The sequence below is a fragment of the Capra hircus genome, chromosome 12 (assembly GCF_001704415.2).
Source record: "Capra hircus breed San Clemente chromosome 12, ASM170441v1, whole genome shotgun sequence".
NCBI lineage: Eukaryota > Metazoa > Chordata > Mammalia > Artiodactyla > Bovidae > Capra > Capra hircus.
The window spans coordinates 70,367,877-70,389,645 of NC_030819.1; the positions used below are offsets into that span (position 1 = coordinate 70,367,877).

General features: G+C 42.7%; 1 protein-coding gene across 1 annotated transcript in view; it reads left to right on the forward strand.

The window, feature by feature from the left end:
- The window catches only part of CPB2 (carboxypeptidase B2), a 70,608-nt gene that overhangs the window by 13,147 nt on the left and 35,692 nt on the right, over nt 1-21,769 (forward strand). The window contains exons 3-5 of the mRNA XM_005687437.3: nt 14,403-14,478; nt 17,608-17,732; nt 19,828-19,936. Coding sequence (XP_005687494.1) covers nt 14,403-14,478; nt 17,608-17,732; nt 19,828-19,936 — 310 coding nt within the window. The remainder of the gene's footprint in view (nt 1-14,402; nt 14,479-17,607; nt 17,733-19,827; nt 19,937-21,769) is intronic.

Below are 21,769 nucleotides of genomic sequence, written 5' to 3' on the forward strand. Positions count from 1 at the left end.
TTACTCACATAATAGTGTATATATGTTAACGATACTTTCTCAGTTCTTCTGACCCTCGCCTTCCCCTGCTGTGTCCGTTAAGCCTGTTCTTTGCTAGGTTCATCAGTACCATTTTCTAGATTCCATGTGCATGTGTTAATATACAATACTTGTTTCTTTCTTTCTGATTTACTTCACTCTGTATAAGAGGTTCTAGGTTCATCTGCCTCACTACAACTGACTCAAACCTGTCCCCGTTTATGACTGAGTAATATTCCATTGTTTAATTGTGCCACGACTCTATCCATTCATCTGTCGATGGACATCTAGGTTGCTTCTATGTCTTGGCTACTGTAACTATTGCTGCAATAAACATTGGCGTATATGTGTCTTTTAGAATTGTGGTTTTCTCAGGGTATATGCAGGGCACAACTGAACCAATGAAGCATGGACGTATAGTAGATCTATTCCTAGTTTTTTAAGAAATCACCATACTGTTTTCCATAATGGCTATATCAGTTTACATTCCTACCAACAATGCAAGAGGGTCCCCTTTTATTCACATCCTCTCCAGCATTTATTGTTTGTAGATTTTTTTGATGATGGCCATTCTGATTAGTGTGAGGTGATACTTCATTATAGTTTTGATTTGCATTTCTCTATTAATGAGCAATGTTGAGCATCTTTTCATGTGTTTATTGGCTATTTGTATGTCTTCTTTGGAGAAATGTCTGTTTAGGTCTTCTGCCCTGTTTTTTTGATGGGGTTTATTTTTCTGATCACCAAGTGTCAAGTAACAAATACCACCACCAAAGGATTGTTAAGAAATTGACACAGAAGTCGAATTGCTAGGGTCATTGGTTCCCTATGTCTCTATGTAGTGTCAAGAAATGAGATGGCTATGATTTCTAAGGTTCTTGCTAGTTTGAATATTGAATTTCTTGGATAAAGGATATAGTTTATTCAAGTAATTGGATATTACTTGGGTAAAGGAGAGGGATAGAACTGCTATCAACACATCCAACCTGGATGCGGTAGGCAATGGCAGTATCACTCCCAGAGAGGGAAAAGGGAGGAAGTGCATGAGGATTTAGCTTCTGTGTTGTCCCAGGCACCAAGATAGGCCCTTAGGAATGTTATCCTGTTAAACCCCCACAATCCTCCACTCCAGGGATCGTTTTCCCTGACATTTTACAGAGGAGGAAAATAAACCTCCTGGGAGGATAACATTGGCCCCATATCAAACAATAAATGTAGAGCTTGGATTCAGTCCCACTTTTTCATTATTTCAACTCTTTTTACTGCATAGCACTGCCTCTAAAAATTATAAAAATTAGGAAGAGAGCCAGTTTGAAGGGAGGTCAGATTTAGTCACAGTGAGACGGCACAGACAGTTGGTCTGGAAGGTAGCCTGGGAGAGGGGCTAGGGCTGGGGGTCTCTGGCGGCAGGTATGATGGTGACCTTAGGGCTTCTCAGGTGGCTCAGACAGTAAAGAATCTGCCTGAAATGCAGGAGACCTGGGTTCAGTCCCTGGGTCAGGAAGATCCTCTGGAGAAGGGAATGGCAACCCACTCCAGTATTCCTGCCTGGAGAATCACGTGGACAGAGGAGCCTGGTGGACTATAGTCCATGGGGAAAGAATGGACGTCACTGAGCGACTAACACTTTCACTTCACTTCACACTTTTAGCCCAGCCCAGCCCAGCCTAGCACAAGCATCGTCACCGCTGGCTGTGGCAGAGTTTGGTGGGCTCACCTACAGACCACCATCTGCATCCTATAGCGAACTAAACTCCTTGGTAAGACAGCCACTAGCAAGATATACCAAGGCTTGACCATGTTTTTACAAAATGAGTAGGTTTATAATAGTTCAGTAGGACTAAATATTAAAGAAATACACTGAAAGAAAGTAGTAAATGAATGAGGAAAATTCCCTCATACATGGCTGTTCTTTCTTTCTTGCTTGCTTTGGTTTGGCCAGAAAATTTGTTCAGGTTTTCCCATAGATGTTATGAAAAAATCCAAACAAAGATTATGGCCAACCGTATACTTTAACGTCTGATTGATTGTTGGTCAGTCCCTAAGTTGTATCCAACTCTGTAACCCCATGGACTGCAGCAAGCCACGCTTCCCTGTCCTTCACCATCTCCCAGAGTTTGCTTAAACTCATGTCCATTGAGTCAGGGATGCCATCCATCCATCTCATCCTCTGTCGTCCCCTTCTCCTGCCTTCGATCTTTCCTAGCATCAGGGTCTTTTCCAATGAGTCGACTCTGCACACCAGGTGGCCAAAGTATTGGAGCTTCAGCATCAGTCCTTCCAGTGAATATTCAGGATTGATTTCCTTTAGGATTGACTGGATTTATCTTCTTGCTGTCCAAGGGACTCTCAAGACTGTGATTGATACTTATGCTTAAAAAGAGGGAAGAGACTATGACTATTATCTTAATCAAATTAAATGATATTGACAACACTGAATATTTTGTATTCAGTGCCTACCATGCAGGGGCCCAAGTATTGGGGAAGGGAGGAACTGCAGTTTTGTACGCAGATGCATATCTGATTCTTGGGTCCCTTTCCTCCACTAGAAATAAAATCACAAATCTAGCTTCTGAGTAAAAATAATTTTTTAACCAAATGTTTCTGAGCATCAGTCTTCCAGGAATTGTCTATTACTGAGGCTAAAAGAAAAATCTAATTTTATTCAGGGTGACAGACTTGGATGAATTATTTCTGGGGGTGAAATATATAACCCCTCCTAAAAAGAGCGAGGGGTCTGGCTTTTTCCTAAACCCGCTCTTTGTTATCGTTTTCTTGGCATGATCATTTTCCTAATAATGCTTAGTGTTCAGGCAATCTCTCAGTGGCTGATTTGTAGGTGCATTTTGATAAATCTCATCAGTGAAATGCTCTGGAACGGAAACAAAAAAAGTTTTAAAGGCATAAATACCATATGCCAAAGAGAAAGGCAGCCAAAAAAAAAAGTCTCCATATTCACTTGCTTTTAAAGGCCAAACACTATAAAGGGTAAAAATAAAATACTAGCAAGAATCTTGTAAACAGTCGTTAATTGCATTGTGTTCTGATTACCTAAGTGCAGGCAGTCAGCTGAGGCTATTTATTTGGAAAGAGGAAATGAAAAGAAGTAGGAAGAAAAGAAGGAAAACGAATTGGAGAGTAAAGAAGGGTTGAGGATAGAGGGCTTTTGAATTATTAATAGACCAGAGGAAGTGTTCCTTCTGTTGACTTCATATACTATCTGCCACCTGGAGACCAGCTTGTTCTCTTTCACTTAGCTCCCACTGATATATTATTTTCATCTTAGAGAACAGGGCACTAGTAGCTTTAAAATGCTGTAATGCAGAAAACAAAATTGCAGCCTTGGGCTATGTTCTGTTGTTCAGAGGCATCTCACCAGCTTTTTAAATTACAAAACAATCTTTCAGAGCTATGGCAAGTGTGAACCATCCCTGTAAACCATACACAGGACAGACCTTGAGGAGCATAACATATTCTTAGAGGGGACTCAGCAGTTCAGTTCAGTTCAATTCAGTCACTCCATCGTGTCCGACTCTTTGCAACCCCATGGACTGCAGCACACCAGCCTTCCCTGTCCATCACCAACTCCCAGAGCTTGCTCAGACTCATGTCCATCGAGTCAGTGATGCCATCCAACCATCTCATCCTCTGTCATCCCCTTTTCCTCCTGCCTTCAATCTTTCCCAGCATCAGGGTCTTTTCCAAGGAGTCAGTTCTTTGCATCAGGGAGCCAAAATATTGGAGTTTCAGCTTCAGCATCAGCCCTTCCAATGAATATTCAGGACTGATTTCCTTTCGGATGGACTGGTTGGATCTCCTTGAAGTCCAAGGGACTCTCAAGAGTCTTCTCCAACATCACGGTTCAAAAGCATCAATTCTTCGGCATTCAGCTTTCCTTGTAGTCCAACTCTCACATCCATACATGACCACTGGAAAAACCATAGCTTTGACTAGATGGACCTTCGTTGGCAAAGTAACGAAGCTTTGTAATATGCTGTCTCAGCTTTGTAATATGCTATCTAGGTTGGTCATAGCTTTTCTTCCAGGGAACAAGAGTCTTTTAATTTCATGGCTGCAGTCACACTCTGCAGTGATTTTGGAGCCCCCCAAAATAAAATCTGTTACCGTTTCTTGTTTCCCCATCTATTTGCCATGAAGTGATGGGACCGGATGCCATGATCTTAGTTTTCTGAATGTTGAGCTTTAAGCCAACTTTTTCACTCTCCTCTCTCATTTTCATCAAGAGGCTCTTTAGTTCTTCTTCACTTTCTGCCTTAAGGGTGGTGTCATCTGCGTATCTGAGGTTATTGATATTTCTCCCAGCGATCTTGATTCCAGCTTGTGCTTCATCTAGCCCAGCATTTCGCATATGACAATATTCAGCCTTGAGGTACTTCTTTCCCAATTTGGAACCAGTCTGTTGTTCCATAAACAGTATGAAAAAGCAGGAAATGTTGCCTAGGTATTAAAACTCAGGAGCTGGAAAGTTGAGTTTCAACCTCAGGACTGCTACTTGTCATGAGCAATTTGAGTTGTCTTTGAACCTTGGTTTAAAGTGACCTGCTGTTTCACTGTGCTTGTATTTTTCACTCTATTTTTGATGCAAGCCTTCCCCCACCACCAAATGATTATTGGTTAAATCCTGTAACTCTATCCCTTCAGAGATGTCATCAAAACATGTCTTTATTTTTCATCCCCCATTGCCCCAATATATTCTACATGGCAGAATAACCTTTCCCTGCCCTTCCATGGAAAGTTAGAAAATTCTATGGCTTTTTAGCCCACTCTTAATTATTGACTGGGAGATTTTTGCAGAAATGCACACCTATGGTGATTTTTCTTTTGGCCAGCCAAAAATTAATTCTGTTAGCTTACTAACACTTTGCGGGTTATTACATTCAACAGTCATGCCTGACACAACTGTGGAGTCTAATTTTTGTGAAATATTGTCTTCAATCCACTCTTTCATAGAAGTAAAGGAGCATTCTTCAGCACTGTGAGCTTCATTTTCACTCTCTTTATCAGAATCATTCGCTAAGGGTTTTGTCTTTTTGTGGTCTAATATTCACATTGTCTGAATCAGAGCTATATTCTGAAGAATTATCATCTTCATTAGTATGCATGTTGCTTGGACACTCAGAGAAAGGATATGCATAAAATTCACCAAAAAATTCTTCTTCACTTCAAATTTCACGATGTGTCATTTTTGAAATTTTTTCACTTATAATATACACTGTGTGTGTTATTGGCTCAGTTGTGTCTGGCTTTTTGCCACCCCATGGACTGAAGTGCGCCAGGCTCCTCTGCCCATGGGATTTTCCAGGCAAGAATACTGGAGTGGGTTCCCATTTCCTTCTCCGGGGGATCTTCCTGACCCGGGGATCGAACCCTCGTCTGCTGCGCTGCAGGTAGATTCTTTACCATCTGAGCCACCAGGGACACAAGGTTGGAACAAAAACCTAACATAGCAAAATGTGAATGAGAACAATAATCCCAAATTATGTAATGAACCCTTGATTAATTTTAAGCTCTAACTACTTCTCATGGTGATGTTAATTGTATCACCCTCTACGGGATAAAGTTACCTATTTCTAGTCAGTTGTGACTCCATCTTCAATTCTAAGAATCTCGCTTTTACCTCCAGATTCTTGCTGCTGTAAGATCTCACCACTCCTTTAGGTGGCACTATTGGATGGCATCTGAGCAATAACTGCATCCCATGAAGTGGTTTTTCTTTGGATTTTATTTACCAACCTAGAGAGAAGGCAATGGCACCCTACTCCAGTACTCTTGCCTGGAAGATCCCATGGCCAGCAGAGCCTGGTAGGCTTCAGTCCATGGGATCGCTAAGAGTCAGACACGACTGAGCGACTTCACTTTCACTTTTTATTTTCACGCATTGGAGAAGGAAATGGCAACCCACTCCAGTGTTCTTGCCTGGAGAATCCCAGGGACGGGGAAGCCTGGTGGGCTGCCGTCTATGGGGTTGCACAGACTCGGACACGACTGAAGCGACTTAGCAGCAGCAGACCCTTTTGGCTCAGCAGTAAAGAATCCACCTGCATTGCAGGAGATGTGGGTTCGATCCCTGGGTCCGGAAGATCCCCTGGAGGAGAGCATGGTAACCCACTCCAATAGTCTTACCTGGAGAATCTCACGGACAGAGCAGTCTGGAGGGCTATGGTCCATTGCGTCAGAAAGAGTAGGACATGATTGAAGCAACTGAGCACGCACGCACAGACAACTGGAGGCCAGTCTTTGCAGGTTTAGCTTTTCTCAGGTTTAGCTTTCTCAGGCATCAGTCCTTCTGTCTATAAACTTGAGGGCTGGCCCATCATCCTCCCTACCATGCTGAGTTGAAGGAAGTAACACCCCTAAACTTCATCCCTTTGGGAGAGTGGGAATTGAGAGAGAATCACAGCAACTTGTTGCAAAGAATGTCAACTTAAAAATAAATGCACAGTGTGAGAGTCTCAAGTTAAGTTTTTTGGGGGGCACAATGAAGACTGCAGCCCAGGAGACAGTACCTCAGAGAGCTCTGAGAAACTGCTCCAAAGAAGGGGTGGGGGTTGGGGGTGGAGTTCAGTGTATCTGTGATTTTTGGTGAAGTGGAAATACATTCATTCAGGCACATATTTTTCCAGAAGATTTCTGCTGGTTTTGTGAAGCCGTTGCTAGTCATGAGGAGCAGCTGTCGCCATGAAAGGTTTTGATGCTTTTTTAGATATGAGGAGATACTAGAACTGGGCTCTTAAATCTGGGCTGGAGAACATCTAACTATCTGAAGACCTGTCCTGACCATTTTCCTAGTTTACCTCATTTCTGCTCTCCACCCTGAACTCCCTTTAGGGGGCTTGAAGGTCAGCAGCACCTGATTTCATGCTTATAGAAGTAGATGGCAAGCACCCTTGGCAAGTGCCAATTTGTAGTTGACAGAACTATTTTCACAAATCCTCCTCCTCTCTCCACTATGACCACTTTTCCTGGTCTCTAAGTAAGAGGGCACAGAGCCAGGAAATGGATTTTCAAAAATGGAAGGCTCAACATTAGGTGATCTTGTTACTAAATGAGACAAAACGCCCTCGTCTTGGAGCCTGGCTGAACAGGAAGCGGGGTCAGGAAGCTCTCCCTGCTCTGGTTCCTGTTGCCAATGATGAACCCGAGTTTGATGCAAGCAAGACAGGCCTTTATTCAATGGTCAGAGGATGGAGAAGGAGAACTCAAACTCCAAAGATACTTTCTCTCTGAAGGAGGGGAGTAAGGGAATTTAAGGGTTAAGAGGCAGCCGAGTCATTAGGGCTGAAGGGAGTGGGCTGAGAATTCCCTGGGTGGAGAATTCCAGGGCCAGCCCATGTGCAATCTAATACTCCTTTGAACCCAGCAAAAATTGTGCCAGCAGAGTACAAAGACCCCCTTCCAGCGGAGATTTAAGCATGGAGATGAAACAAAATTAACTCCAGGACACGTCCAGGTTTTATCTGCGTGGGCATGTTCTTGTGGTCAAGTCAGGGCTAGTTGGAAGTGGTTGACCCTTGTATGTCTCAAAATGCAGCTGCAAAGCACCTCTGCCAACTCTAGTACTTCTGAAACAAACTCAGACAGAAATCAAGGCCAGGACAGCCTTTAGTCTATTTTGCCCTCTATCTAGGATCTGGCCTGTTCAGTCCGGTTTTGTTGTGGGCCTTCCTAGCGTCCTGTTGATAAAACCCAGCTAGACTGTCTGGTTAAGACCAGTTTCTGTGCCTGGGGCCTGGGCTACATAGCATCTGACTGACCCCATCTCGTTATTTGATTCTGCTGCATTGCCCTTTGGTCAAACTGGAGCTAGAAAGAGTCCAGCTCACCACAATTGGAACTTGGACGTATTCTTATATTAGTGGTATTATGGTAATTACATATTAATGGAATGGTGTTACATATTAATGGTAAATTTACACCCCCATCATTGTACTCCTCCACATTTTTTTCTTTTTCCTTTTGTTGACTCATTTTAGTCCTTTCTTGTCCCTTAACACATTTTAAACTGCCCAAGCATCTTATCTTCTAGTCAACACAAAATTTCCTTTACGTGGAACTGCAATTCAACCTCTATTCGAATAATGGAGAGCCCGTCGTTTTGTAAGGCATTGTATTTCATTGTTAGGTTAACTAGTAAGGGGTTTCATTTTAAAATTTAGAAGTAAATTCTAAAAGTATAATGATTTAATTATACAAATCCCCACATCCTGTTTTTAATTGAAGTGTAGTTGATTTTACAATATTGTGTTAATTTTGGATGTGTAGCAAAGTGATTCAGTTATACATTACGTATTTTTCCGATTCCTTGTTTATAGGTTATGACAAGACGTTGGATACAGTTCTCTGTGCTATGCACTAAATCCTTGTTGTTTATCTGTTTTATATGCAGTAGTGTGTATCTGTTTGTTCCATACTCCTAATTTATCCCTCCTCCCACCCTTTCGCCTTTGGTAACCATACGTTTGTTTTCCGTCTGTGAGTCTGTTTCTGTTTTGCAAATAAATTCATTTGCATTATTTTTTAGATTCCACATGTAAATGATATCACATTCCCTGTCTGACTTATTTCACTCAGTATGATCATCTCTGTGTCAGTCCATGTTGGTGTAAATGGCAATATTCCATTCTTTCTGTAACTGAGTAAGATTCCATTGTGTGTGCATGTTGTTTGTTGTTTAGCTGCCAAGTCGTGTTGGACTCTTTGAGACTGCATGGCCTGTAGCCCACCAGGCACCTCTGGCCATGGGATTTCCCAGGCAAGAATACTGGAGTGGGTTGCCATTTCTTCCTGCAGGGGATCTTCCCAACCCAGAGACTGAACCCACATCTCCTGTGTCTCCTGCATTGGCAGGCAGATTCTTTACTGCTGAGCCACCAGGGAGGGAAGCCAGTGTGTGTGTGTGTGTGTGTGTGTGTGTGTGTCACATATTCTTTGTCCATTCATCTGGTGATGGACACTTAGGTTGCTTCCATATCTTAGCTTAGTGCTGCTATGAACATTGTAATACATATATCTCTTTTCAAATTAGACTTTTCATCTTTTCCAGTTATATGCATAGGAGTGGAAATCTTGAATCATATAATAATTCTATTTTTAGTTCGTAAAAGAACTTCCATACTATTTTTCTTCGTGGCTGTACCAATTTACATTCCCACCAAGAGTGCCGGAGGGTCCCCTTTTCTCCATACCTTCTCCAGCGTTCATTTATAGACTTTATCATGAGAGCAATTGGACAGGTGTGAGGTGATGACTCATTGCAGTTTTGATTTGCATTTTTTAAATAGTGAGCAATGCTGAGTGTTGAAGAAAAATTAATCTCTCTGATCGAAGAAAGAAACATTTATTTGAGCCAAGTTGAGTATTATAACCTAGGAAGAGCATCTCAGAGAGCTTGGAGGACGGTTCACCTCTTAGAAGTCAGTTCAGTTCAGTTCAGTCGCTCAGTCGTGTCCGACTCTTTGCAACCCCATGAATCGCAGCATGCCAGGCCTCCCTGTCCATCACCAACTCCCAGAGTTTACCCAGACTCACATCCATCGAGTCAGTGATGCCATCCAGCCATCTCAACCTCTGTTGTCCCCTTCTCCTCCTGCCCACAATCCCTCCCAGCACCAGAGTCTTTTCCAATGAGTCAACTCTTCGCATGAGGTGGCCAAAGTACTGGAGCTTCAGCTTAAGCATCATTCCTTCCAAAGAAATCCCAGGTTGATCTCCTTTAGAATGGGCTGGTTGGATCTCCTTGCAGTCCAAGGGACTCTCAAGAGTCTTCTCCAACACCACAATTCAAAAGCATCAATTCTTCGGTGCTTAGCCTTCTTCACAGTCCAACTCTCACATCCATACATGACCACTGGCAAAACCATAGCCTTGACTAGAGGGACCTTAGTCGGCAAAGTAATGTCTCTGCTTTTGAATATGCTATCTAGGTTGGTCCTAACTTTTCTTCCAAGGAGTAAGCGTCTTTTAATTTCATGGCTGCAGTCACCAAGTCACGGTTATATTAAATATGTTTCTTTTGAGATAGAGGGTTGACTATTAAATGACATACTACTGACAGTTTACAAAATCCAGATCTAAGCATCATTGTGACCCTTACAAGATCAAGAAGGAGTGTTATCTTTTAAGGAGTTGTCTTACTGATGTTAGGAGTATGTTGCTCTTTAGACAGGTATGTCTCCTGATGAAAGATATGGGGAGAGAGGAGGCCAAAGAACAGAGAAAATTTTTCCTGTCTTGCCATAAAAATCGATTTTATTTCACATGAGTATCTTTTCCTGTGCCTGTTGGCCATCTGTATGTCTCCTTTGGAGAAATGTCTGTTCGGGTCTTCTGCCCACTTTTTGATTAGGTTGTTTGTTTTTCTGATATCAAGCTGTATGAGCTGTTTGTATGGTTTATAAATTAACCCCTTGTCTGCTGCATTGCTTGCATGTATTTTCTCCTAGTTGGTAGGGTGTCTTTAATCTTTTCAGATAGTATTGTCTGAAGTCTGAGAGGATTCTGCCTCCAGCTTTGTTCTTTTTCCTCAGGACATATCCCCACTTTTTTATGAAAGTGAAAGTTGCTCAGTCATGTCCAACTCTTTGCGACCCCATGGACTATACAGTCCATGAAATTCTCCAGGCTAGAATACTGGAGTGGGTAGCTGTTCCCTTCTCCAGGGGATCTTCCCAACCAGGAATCGAACCAAGGCCTCCAGCATTGCAGGCGGATTTTTTTTTTTACCAGCTGAGCCACAAGGGAAGCCCACTTCTTTATACTTCACTTCAAAAGAAATCTTTGATTTGGTCACTTTTTTGTTCAAACTTCCAAAATGGTACCCAGGATTTAAGACCTTCAGTGATCAGGTCCTAGGCTGCCCATGTATCCTGGTTATATTTCCTGGTATATCCCAACGTAAGCCCCATATTCCTGCCCACCTGGGTCACATGCCATTCCTTGAGCTCTGATTTTGTTTTCCACTTACTCATCAGCACTTAACACCGTTTCATCTCCAAATCACTTGCTAAAATTCCATCTGTCTTAGTGTTAGGCCATTCACTGCCATTCACCAGTCAAATCCTACCTATTTCAAAAGTCCAGCTCAGAATGTCTCCATCCTCTGACTACCCCAGACAACAGTAACTTCTGATGTTACATTCTTAGAGTATTGATACTGTTTGTATAGCAATTTTTCATGTTTTATCTCACACAGTAGGCATTTGTACTGCTGTGGGTGAGTTTCCCCAGGAAGCAGACTCTGAGATAGAGATTATCATGTAGGGAATTTACTAGAATGGGATCTCAGGAGCAACATGTGTGGAGGGATAAAGGAAGGAGATATGAGCTGAGGAGGAATTGAACTGTGATGCAGTCTTAACAAGGGCCTCAGCTGTGCCTTCATGGCAGATTCTTAAAGACATCACCCATAAAGATGTCAGGATGGTTGGTCTAATGAGAACCTACTCTGTAACACAGGGAACTGTACTTGGTGGTCTCTGGTGACCTACATGGAAAGGAAATCCAAAAAAAAGAGGGGGTATATGTGTACATAATAGCTGATCCACTTTGCTGTACAGGAGAAACGAACACAGTATTGTAAAGCAAATAGACTCCAATAAGAAAAGAAAAGAAGAGAAAAAACCCACCTCCGCATGCTTGAGTATTCCTTTCCCCAGTGGGCAGAGTGACCTGAGTAAATAGCCATAGCTTTCTTTTGAAAAGGACTGAGGAAGCACCTTCTCTCTACCGCAGCAGGTCTTTCTTTGTGGGGCCCTGACTCCTTCCTCAGGCAAGAGATCCTGGCCTAAGAAGTGGCCCAGGCCTGGGACCTGGACAGCGGATTGAGCGTTTTGACTAGGACAACTGTCCTTAGCCACTGTCACCCATCCCTGACTTCTTTCGACTGTAAAGATTGAGCAATACCTTTGTTGGCTGCCCTCTTTCTTGCCCCTAAGAACTCTGTGTTCTCTTAACTAACTCCAGTTTTCTGAGGGTCATGTCCCTCTGGGTACCACTCTGACCTTGCTGCTTTTTATAATAATTGTGTCCAACGTGTTACAGCTGGTTAAGCACTGCCACCTGGCTTTAAAACAAAGCAATCTCATCATCCCTGTTGCTATCAGGACTTCCCTCTGCAGCATCATCTCTGACTATAAGCTTTCAGTGTCTACTCCTACCGCCCCCCTCTGGCCTCCAAACTAATACCTAGGGTTAAGTCATGACAGAATCTGGATGTCCAAGTGCTGAGTGTGTTAATAAGGAAAAAGATCTCTGTCCCTAAAGGGGTGCACTTGCCCATGATACTAGATTTGACATTCTAGTTAAAGCTTTGGGAGGTGGTGCTAACCGCCACCAGAATGACTCTTGGAAGCTTAAAGAAAATAATGGCCTGCTCTAAGTGAACCAGGAATGTCAGAACTATTGTGGCAGATGTTGAAAAGGGGCATCAAAATATTCCTAGGGCATGGGACTTCCCTGGTGGTCCAGCAGCTAGGACTCCATCCTCCCAATGTAAGGGGGCCCGGGTTCCATCCCTGGTCTTCTTTTGAACTGTGGTGTTGGAGAAGACTCTTGAGAGTCCCTTGGACTGCAAGGAGATCCAACCAGTCCATTCTGAAGGAGATCAACCCTGGGATGTCTTTGGAAGGAATGATGCTGAAGCTAAAGCTCCAGTATTTTGGCCACCTCATGGGAAGAGTTGACTCATTGGAAAAGACTCTGATGCTGGGAGGGATTGGGGGCAGGTGGAGAAGGGGACGACAGAGGATGAGATGGCTGGATGGCATCACTGACTCGATGGACATGAGTCTGAGTGAACTCTGGGAGTTGGTGATGAACAGGGAGGCCTGGCATGCTGTGATTCATGGGGTTGCAAAGAGCTGGACACGACTGAGCAACTGAACTGAACTGAACTAAAAATTAAATTGACTCTTTCTTAATAATGGCGACAAAACATTCTAGAATGTGGAGACATTACCAACATTTAAAAATTCACTTACTGATAAGCGCTCGTGTGGTTTCTGGACTTCCCAGGTGGCACAAGTAGTAAAGAATTCACCTGCCAAAGCAGAAGACTCAAGAGACACAGGTTCAATCCCTGGGTTGATAAGATTCCCCTGGAGTAGAAAATGGCAACCCACTCCAGTATTCTTGCCTGGAAAATTCCATGGACAGAGGAACTGGTGGGCTACAGTTGATGGGGGCTCAAAGTGTTGGACATGACTAAGCCCTCATATATGTGGTTCTCAGTTACTGTTACTATGAATAATCCTGCAACACATGTCCTTGGACATATACCCTTAATCACTGGCTGAAGAGTTTATGCTTGAATTGTACCAATAATTGACACAAAACCTCTGAATTTATTGTTTATGTGAGATCCTCATTATCTCTTTTGATAATCAAGTCTCCATAGATTTATTTCTAGAATTTAGAATCTTTTAATCAGGCTTTTCAAAATAAACCATCCTCCACCCTGTTGTCAAAATTATTCTTACAAATCACACATCACATGATATCAGTTTCCTAACTCCTCATTGCCTACGAGATAAAGGCTAAATTTCTCAGTGTGCATTGGAAAATTTCTCTAGGGGAGAAGGAACGTAAGTTTCCAAACTCACTTCTGTTTGGCTACCGTTATTCTCTTGCCCTAAACACTTTAATCGTCCACCTGGCAAAAATAAACATCTTTCCATCTCCCCAGTGATGCCCTTTTGTCTTCTTCCAGCCTGCCTTTCCACTGCTAACTTACCCAGTTGCCTCTTCCATGAAGCCTTTCCTAATAGCGACAAGCAGAAGTTATCATAACCTTTTGAGCTTCTAGAGTTCCTTGTATATATTTTTGTTTTAATTTTTAATTAAAATTTTATCTGAAATATTTTTAGATTTACAGAAAAGTTGCAAAGATATTAGAGAGTTTTTGTATACACTGCACCAAGTTTCACCTAATGTTAGCATTTTATATCATCATGGTATTATTTGTCAAAACTTGGAAACCAACATGGGTACTCTACTATTAACTAAACTGCAGGCTTTATTTAGATTTCACCAGTTTTTCTGCTGTTCTGTTCCAGGACCCCATACAGGATATTGTGTTTCATCATATTGCATACGTTCAGTTTCTTAAGTGCATTGTTTTACATGTGTGTGTATATGTATGCACACATACATATTAGTTTTCAGGTAGAAGGAAGGGTAAACTTGGCTCCTATTTCTCCATCTAGAGTGAAGCAAAACCTAGGTTATTTAAAAATCTATGGTGAGATCCTCTTTTATTTCAATATTTTGTTTCCTTTTCATAATTACATAGAAGCCCTTCCCTATGTAATTTATCTTATTTTCACTTTTTACTTAACTTCAAAATCCTGCGTGTGTTTTTCTCCCAGGGGCCAGGTTTTATCTGCTCTTCCTAGAACCTCCAGGCAAGTTCAAGCTCTGCAGAATGTTACTGCAACATACAAGGTAATTTCTCCATCATTTATCTTCATGTTTCATATCTTTGTATTAAGTTTTATGAAAGAATGGTGTGTCACATTCTTGCCTATGTGTTGTCTGACTTGTATATAGTTGGTTTATATCCCTCTCCTTGTAATTTTCTTCTTTCCCCTAATCACTTGATTCCCCGAATAACACTTTCTTCATTTGTGCTATGAACTTTTCAGCCAGTTAAAATAATAGTGACTTGTGATTGAAGTGAACTCACAAAGATGCTACAATATCAGAAGTCCAATAGATGTTGTAGCAAACACCCTCTTCCAACAACACAAGAGAAGACTCTACCCATGGACATCACCACATGATCAACACTAAAATCAGATTGATTATATTATTTGCAGCCAAAATGGAGAAGCTCTATACAGTCAACAAAAATAAGACCAGGAGCTGACTGTGGCTCAGATCATGAACTCCTTATTACCAAATTCAGACTTAAATTGAAGAAAGCAGGGAAAACCGCTAGACCATTCAGGTATGACCTAAATCAAATCCCTTATGACTATACAGTGGAAGTGAGAAATAGATTTAAGGGACTAGATCTGATAGACAGAGTGCCTGATGAACTATGGATGGAGGTTCATGACATTGTACAGGAGACAGGTATTAAGACAATCCCCAAGAAAAAGAAATGCAAAAAACACAAAATGGCTGTCTGAGGAGGCCTTAGAAATAGCTGTGAAAAGAAGAGAAGTGAAAAGCAAAGGAGAAAAGAAAAGATATTCCCATTTGAATGCAGAGTTCCAAAGAATAGCAAGGAGAGGCAGGAAAGCCTTGGTCAGTGATCAGTGCAAAGAAACAGAGGAAAACGATAGAATGGGCCAGACTAGAGATCTCTTCAAGAAAATTAGAGATACCAAGGGAACATTTCATGCAAAGATGGGCTCAATAAAGGACAGAAATGGTATGGACCTAACAGAAGCAAAAGATATTAAGAAGAGGTGGCAAGACTACACAGAAGAACTGTACAAAAAAGATCTTCACGACCCAGATAATCACGATGGTGTGATCACTCACCTAGAGCCAGATATCCTGGAATGTGAAGTCAAGTGGGCCTTAGGAAGCATCACTACGAACAAAACTATTGGGGGTGATGGAATTCCAGTTGAGCTATTTCAAATCCTAAAAGATGATGCTGTGAAGGCACTGCACTAATTATGCCAGCAAATATGGAAAACTCAGCAGTGGCCACAGGACTGGAAAAGGTCAGTTTTCATTCCAATCCCAAAGAAAGGCAATGCCAAAGAATGCTCCAGTTCAGTTCAGTTCATTCGCTCAGTCGTGTCTGACTCTTTGCGACCCCATGAACTGCAGTACACCAGGCCTCCCTGTCCATCACCAACTCCTGGAGTTCACTCAGACTCAGTCCATCGAGTCCATGATACCATCCAGGCATCTCATCCTCTGTCGTCCCCTTCTCCTCCTGCCCCCAATCCCTCCCAGCATCAGAGTCTTTTCCAATGAGTCAACTCTTCCCATGAGGTGGCCAAAGTACTGGAGCTTCAGCTTTAGCATCAGTCCTTCCAAAGAAATCCCAGGGTTGATCTCCTTCAGAATGGACTGGTTGGATCTCCTTGCAGTCCAAGGGACTCTCAGGAGTCTTCTCCAACACAACAGTTCAAAAGCATCAATTCTTCGGCGCTCAGCCTTCTTCACAGTCCAACTCTCACATCCATACATGACCACAGGAAAAACCATAGCCTTGACTAGACGGACCTTAGTTGGCAAAGTAATGTCTCTGCTTTTGAATATGCTGTCTAGGTTGGTCCTAACTTTTCTTCCAAGGAGTAAGCGTCTTTTAATTTCATGGCTGCAGTCACCATCTGCAGTGATTTTGGAGCCCAAGAAAAAAACACAGAAGAAAACTGGCTAACATTTTCATGTCTGGGACTGAACTCCCCTGAATGCAGAAAGCTGTTAAGAGTTACAAAATATCATGATAAAATATTGCTGGCTCCATGGTTATTGGACTAAGGTTTTCTGAGAAGATTAGAGATATAAGAGACTTGTTATGGGGTCTGCTTGTGAAGGATGAAGAAGGAGCTGGAGGTGGCGGGGCGCACCCGCAGACCATTGAGCAGCCGCCACTGTGCCAAAAGGAGGGTCATATGCCTGGACAACCTCTAGACTGCAGGACAATCCTGATGAAAGTTTGACTGGACCATCTAAGTCCTTAAGACAAAGTCAGCTGCAGGAGGAAACCCTAATCTGGCAGGAATGGGCCTGCGACGATATGCCTGCAGTACGCCCTCGCTGACTGGCCGCAGCCCTGGATCCGCGCAACCGCAGCCCGTAGGGGATCAACAGAGACAGCAGCGCACAGGGTCAGGGAACTAAGCGTCCCCAGGAGAAGAGCGACCGCTGTGTTCCCACTGCGACTGCAGCGCAGACAGAGGAAGCATCAGAGGCTCAGCATTTAGGTCTTGTTTGGCCACTGCTTGGCCTGTGATTTTTAGATGGCTTAGCTTCGAGCCTTAATTTCTTCATCTGAACAATCAAAATAATAACTCCTGCCTAGATTATGGCAAAGAATTAGTAAAAAGATCAGAGGCAATGGGTGTGAAAGTGCTTTGAAAAAGCACAGTAAAGCCAGAAAAAAAAAACAAAAACCTGTAAATATTATGGGAGGGTTTTGCCCAAAGGCCACAATTAGATTAAAGGAAAGAAACACCAATGTGATGTTAGAATCAAGGGTATGGGATTTTTATTAAAGAAAAGCACCATTAATCAACTCTCTTTCCAGACCAACCTTCATTTCTCTTTAAACATCTGACATACACCTCCAGTCCTACAGTTGGATTGTAAATATTCACGCGTTCATGCATCAGTTCATTGCCTCAGCAAACATTTATTGAGTACCTAGTAAATGTCAGGCCCTCATTAGCCACTGGGGTTACAGAATAAAACAAGCCCCGTGCAGAGTAAATGTTCACACTACCACATGTGTGAATGGGATTGGTGACTGTGAGTGGACCAGTGACCAGAAATTATTTTTTCATTTCCTTTATAGATAGATACTCTTATGGCGTTAGCTACAGATGAGAAAAACCATGTGAAAAACTGTCTTTGTTTTATCAGTTTTCCTTCTTGAATTTGCAGATTGTTCTCTGGCAGCCAGTAACAGCTGAATATATTGTGAAGGGATACGAAGTCCATTTTTTTGTGAACGCATCTGATGTAAGCAATGTGAAAGCCCACTTAAATGCGAGTGGAATTCCATTCAGGTAGGCATAATTCCATATTTATTAAGTAACTCTTATAACCACTAGGAAATGGAAACCTGCTCCAGAATTCTTGCCTGGAAAATTCCATGGACAGAGGAGCCTGGCGGGCTACAGTCCATGGAGTCACAAAGAGTCAGACACGACTAGCCACTGAGCATACACAAACCTTATAAGCACCTGTGATGCATTTGGGGCTTCCCAGGTGGCACAGTGGCAAAGAATCCACCTGCCAATGCAAGAGACTCAGGTTTGATCGCTGGATCAGGAAGATCCCCTGAAACAGGAAATGGCACCCCACTCCAGTATGCTTGCCTGGAAAATTCCATGGACTGAGGAGCCTGGTGGGCTACGGTTTGTGGGGTCGCAAAGAGTTGGACATGACTGAGCAACTGAGCACACACACAGGGCATTTACTAGTGGATGGTATCATTGCTTCCTAGAAAAAGGAATACTTACATTAAACATGCCACATGGGAATCTCTGGAATGGGCTTGTGATGAAGCCCAAGAGGCTGGCTCCGTGACCTTGAACAAGTGGTTTACTGCTCAAGGCCTTGGTCCCTTGTCTGAAATGAACTGTTAGATTCAGTGATCTGTGGAGCCTCTTATGGTTTTTCCCAGTTCCTTCTTAAAATTCCTCTACTCTGTTCCCGGACTTAGGAACCAAAATGTCATTCACTTTAGTAAGCTTGGTGATATCACTTAAAACAGCAGCTGCTAAAGGGAATTTTGCTTTAAGAGGTCAGTGAGCATTCCAGAATGTCTGGCTCTAAACTAAAATATGCATTAGGTATGCTTTCTGTTCAAAGCCCATGCCTTCTTCCCTTTAGAGTCTCCTGTCCATACCTCCTTTTGTATCCATTACCCAAGCATCAGTGTTTTCCTGCCGCCCTCGCACTTCCTGGATGCTAGGCAATCTTTGGATAATACACTGATTATTATAATAACATGTTATTAGCATCTGATGCCTTTCAGGAAAGGTACTGAGCTTTTCTATACATTGTATCTTTTAACCCTTATTAAACCCTGTGAGGTGGATACTATCCTCACTGTGTGTAAGAAAAAATGTTTCAGGTTTACAAAGGAATTTCTCAAGGTCAACCAGCGAGAACGTGGCACATCTAGGGCTCTTAACTCAAAACTTTCTGATGTCGAAGTCTTGGCTTTTACCAAAGTCTGAGCCACTAGGGAAGCCCATGGAGAAGGGAATGGCTACCCACTCCCCTATTCTTGCCTGGAGAATTCCATGCAAGAGAATTCCTCTTCCATGGAGGAGCATGGTGGGCCACAGTCCATGGGGTCACAAAGAGTTGGACACGATTGAGCAACTAACTCTAAATAAAAGTACAGAAATCTTTATTAGAATGGCAGCTAACTTTTTCTTGTTCATCCCAGGTGACAGAATGGCTCAATTTCATCTTAGTTAAAATGTTTGTGCCTAAGTTAACTGTGTGACCCCTTGCTGCTGCTGCTGCTAAGTCGCTTCAGTCGTGTCCGACTCTATGCGACCCCATAGACGGCAGCCCACAAGGCTCCCCCGTCCCTGGGATTCTCCAGGCAAGAATACTGGAGTGGGTTGCCATTTCCTTCTCCAGTGCATGAAAGTGAAAAGTGAAACTGAAGTTGCTCAGTTGTGTCCGACTCTTAGCGACCCCATGGACTGCAGCCCACCAGGCTCCTCCATCTATGGGATTTTCCAGGCAAGAGTACTGGAGTAGGGTGCCATTGCCTTCTCTGGACCCCTTGCAAGAGGAATTAAATGAGATCACTTTTCTCTACCTTCCTTATTCCTGTGTTCATTTAAAAGGCGTTAATAAGTCACCATCAAGAAATGTTGATAATGTTGGAGAAAGGGTCAGGTTTTGAAGGCCCTGAAAACATCCCCTACAGGAGCCACTGTCTCTCCAGCGCCCATGAGGCTCTATGCAGTGGGCTTGTGAGTTTCAGCTCATCATGCTAGCGGTGTTTTCACCTTGAGCTTGCTAGATTTCTTAGTGACTTTCCCCCCACACTTGCCTGTTGTGTCTGCAATGGGCCACGAGGGAAAATCAGAGCCCTGTTTGGAAACCAGCTCGTACTCTTGTTTCATCACCCAGGGTCCTGGTGGAAAATGTGGAAGATCTTATCCGGCAGCAGACTTCCAATGACACCATCAGCCCCCGGGCATCCTCCTCCTACTATGAACAGTATCACTCACTAAATGAGGTAAGCTGTCACATTTCTCTCCAAAATTCCTGTTTTCGTTGAATGAGCATTGCCATTTCAGCCATGGGAAATTATTAGAGAATCATAATTGGTGGAAGAAGGTGAAAAAAAAATCACCATTAGATTGATTCAGTTCAGTTCAGTCGCTTAGTCATGTCCGACTCTTTGCGACCCCATGAATCACAGCACGCCAGGCCTCCCTGTCCATCACCAACTCCTGGAGTTCACTCAGACTCACGTCCATCGAGTCAGTGATGCCATCCAGCCATCTCATCCTCTGTCGTCCCCTTCTCCTCCTGCCCCCAATCCCTCCCAGCATCAGAGTCCTTTGCAATGAGTCAACTCTTCTTATGAGGTGGCCAAAGTACTGGAGTTTCAGCTTAAGCATCATTCCTTCCAGAGAAATCCCAGGGCTGATCTCCTTCAGAATGGACTGGCTGGATCTCCTTGCAGTCCAAGGGACTCTCAAGAGTCTTCTCCAACACCACAGTTCAAAAGCATCAATTCTTCGGTGCTCAGCCTTCTTCACAGTCCAACTCTCACATCCATACATGACCACAGGAAAAACCATACCTTGACTAGACGGACCTTAGTCGGCAAAGTAATGTCTCTGCTTTTGAATATGCTATCTAGGTTGGTCCTAACTTTTCTTCCAAGGAGTGTCTTTTAATTTCATGGCTGCAATCACCATCTGCAGTGATTTTGAAGCCCAAAAAAATAAAGTCTGACACTGTTACAGAGGTAATTGGTCCTTTTGTAGACATCTTGCCTGGAAAGATTGTATCATATTTTGGACTTTGCCTCTCTAACTAAGCTAGAGATATTCTTCTAGCTAAGAATATCTCTGACTGTCAGGAGTAACACTGCATTCTAAGGAACAACAGGAAATTAAAAAATAGGACCTTTTTATTGAACCTGCCACAAAAAAAATAGCAGTCCAACCATTGTCCTAAATGAATTCTTACCGAATTATTGCCACATTATCTCACTGAATTAAAGGAATTTATCCACTTATATTTAGGACGCAGTAAAGTGTTTAAGTGTATTTTATTCCCTTTAGAAGGAACCTATTTAAAATAATAATATTAATAGTAATGATTATGATGATGCCTGTATTTTAATATTTAAGAAATTGATTTTTTTCCTTAGTACTTGCAGGTTCCAATTTTCCCAGAGGAAACATAAGCTTGATACCAACATTCAGTTGACCTCAGTAAGCTTTCACATCATACTCTAAGAGCCATTTCCCCATATTTGTTCCCTTAAAGGGTAAACCCCTTAGAGCCCTTTCTTTTCAATATAATGTTCTCCAAGTAGTACAAATCCCTTGATAGCTTTTATTCTTTCATAGGAGTACTGCTATATTCCTTAATAGAAGTATTTTTTAAAATCATTTTTGGCTAGGTGCCCAGAAACTGTTAAGAACCATATCCATATTTTTGAGACATCTAACACTTAAATAATAAGCATCAATTTTCTATTTAATCTTCAAATGCATCTGTTCCTTTCCAGTTAGTTAAACCAGAACTCAGTCTTCCCTAGTGGCACAGATGGTAAAGAATTTGCCTTCAATGCAGGAGAACTGGGTTTGATTCCTGGGTCGGGAAGATCCCCTGGAAAAGGGAATGGCTACCCACTTCAGTTTTCTTGCCTGGAGAATTCCAGAGACGGAGGAGCTGTCAGGCTACAGTCCATGGGTCTCAAAGAGTCGGACATGACTGAGTGACTAACACTTTCTTTCAAACCAGAGATCAGCGTGCTTCTAGAACCGATGTGCCTGGCTGGTGGACGGGGATCTTAACATTTCAGCCCTCTCCTTTCTCTCTCCTACCT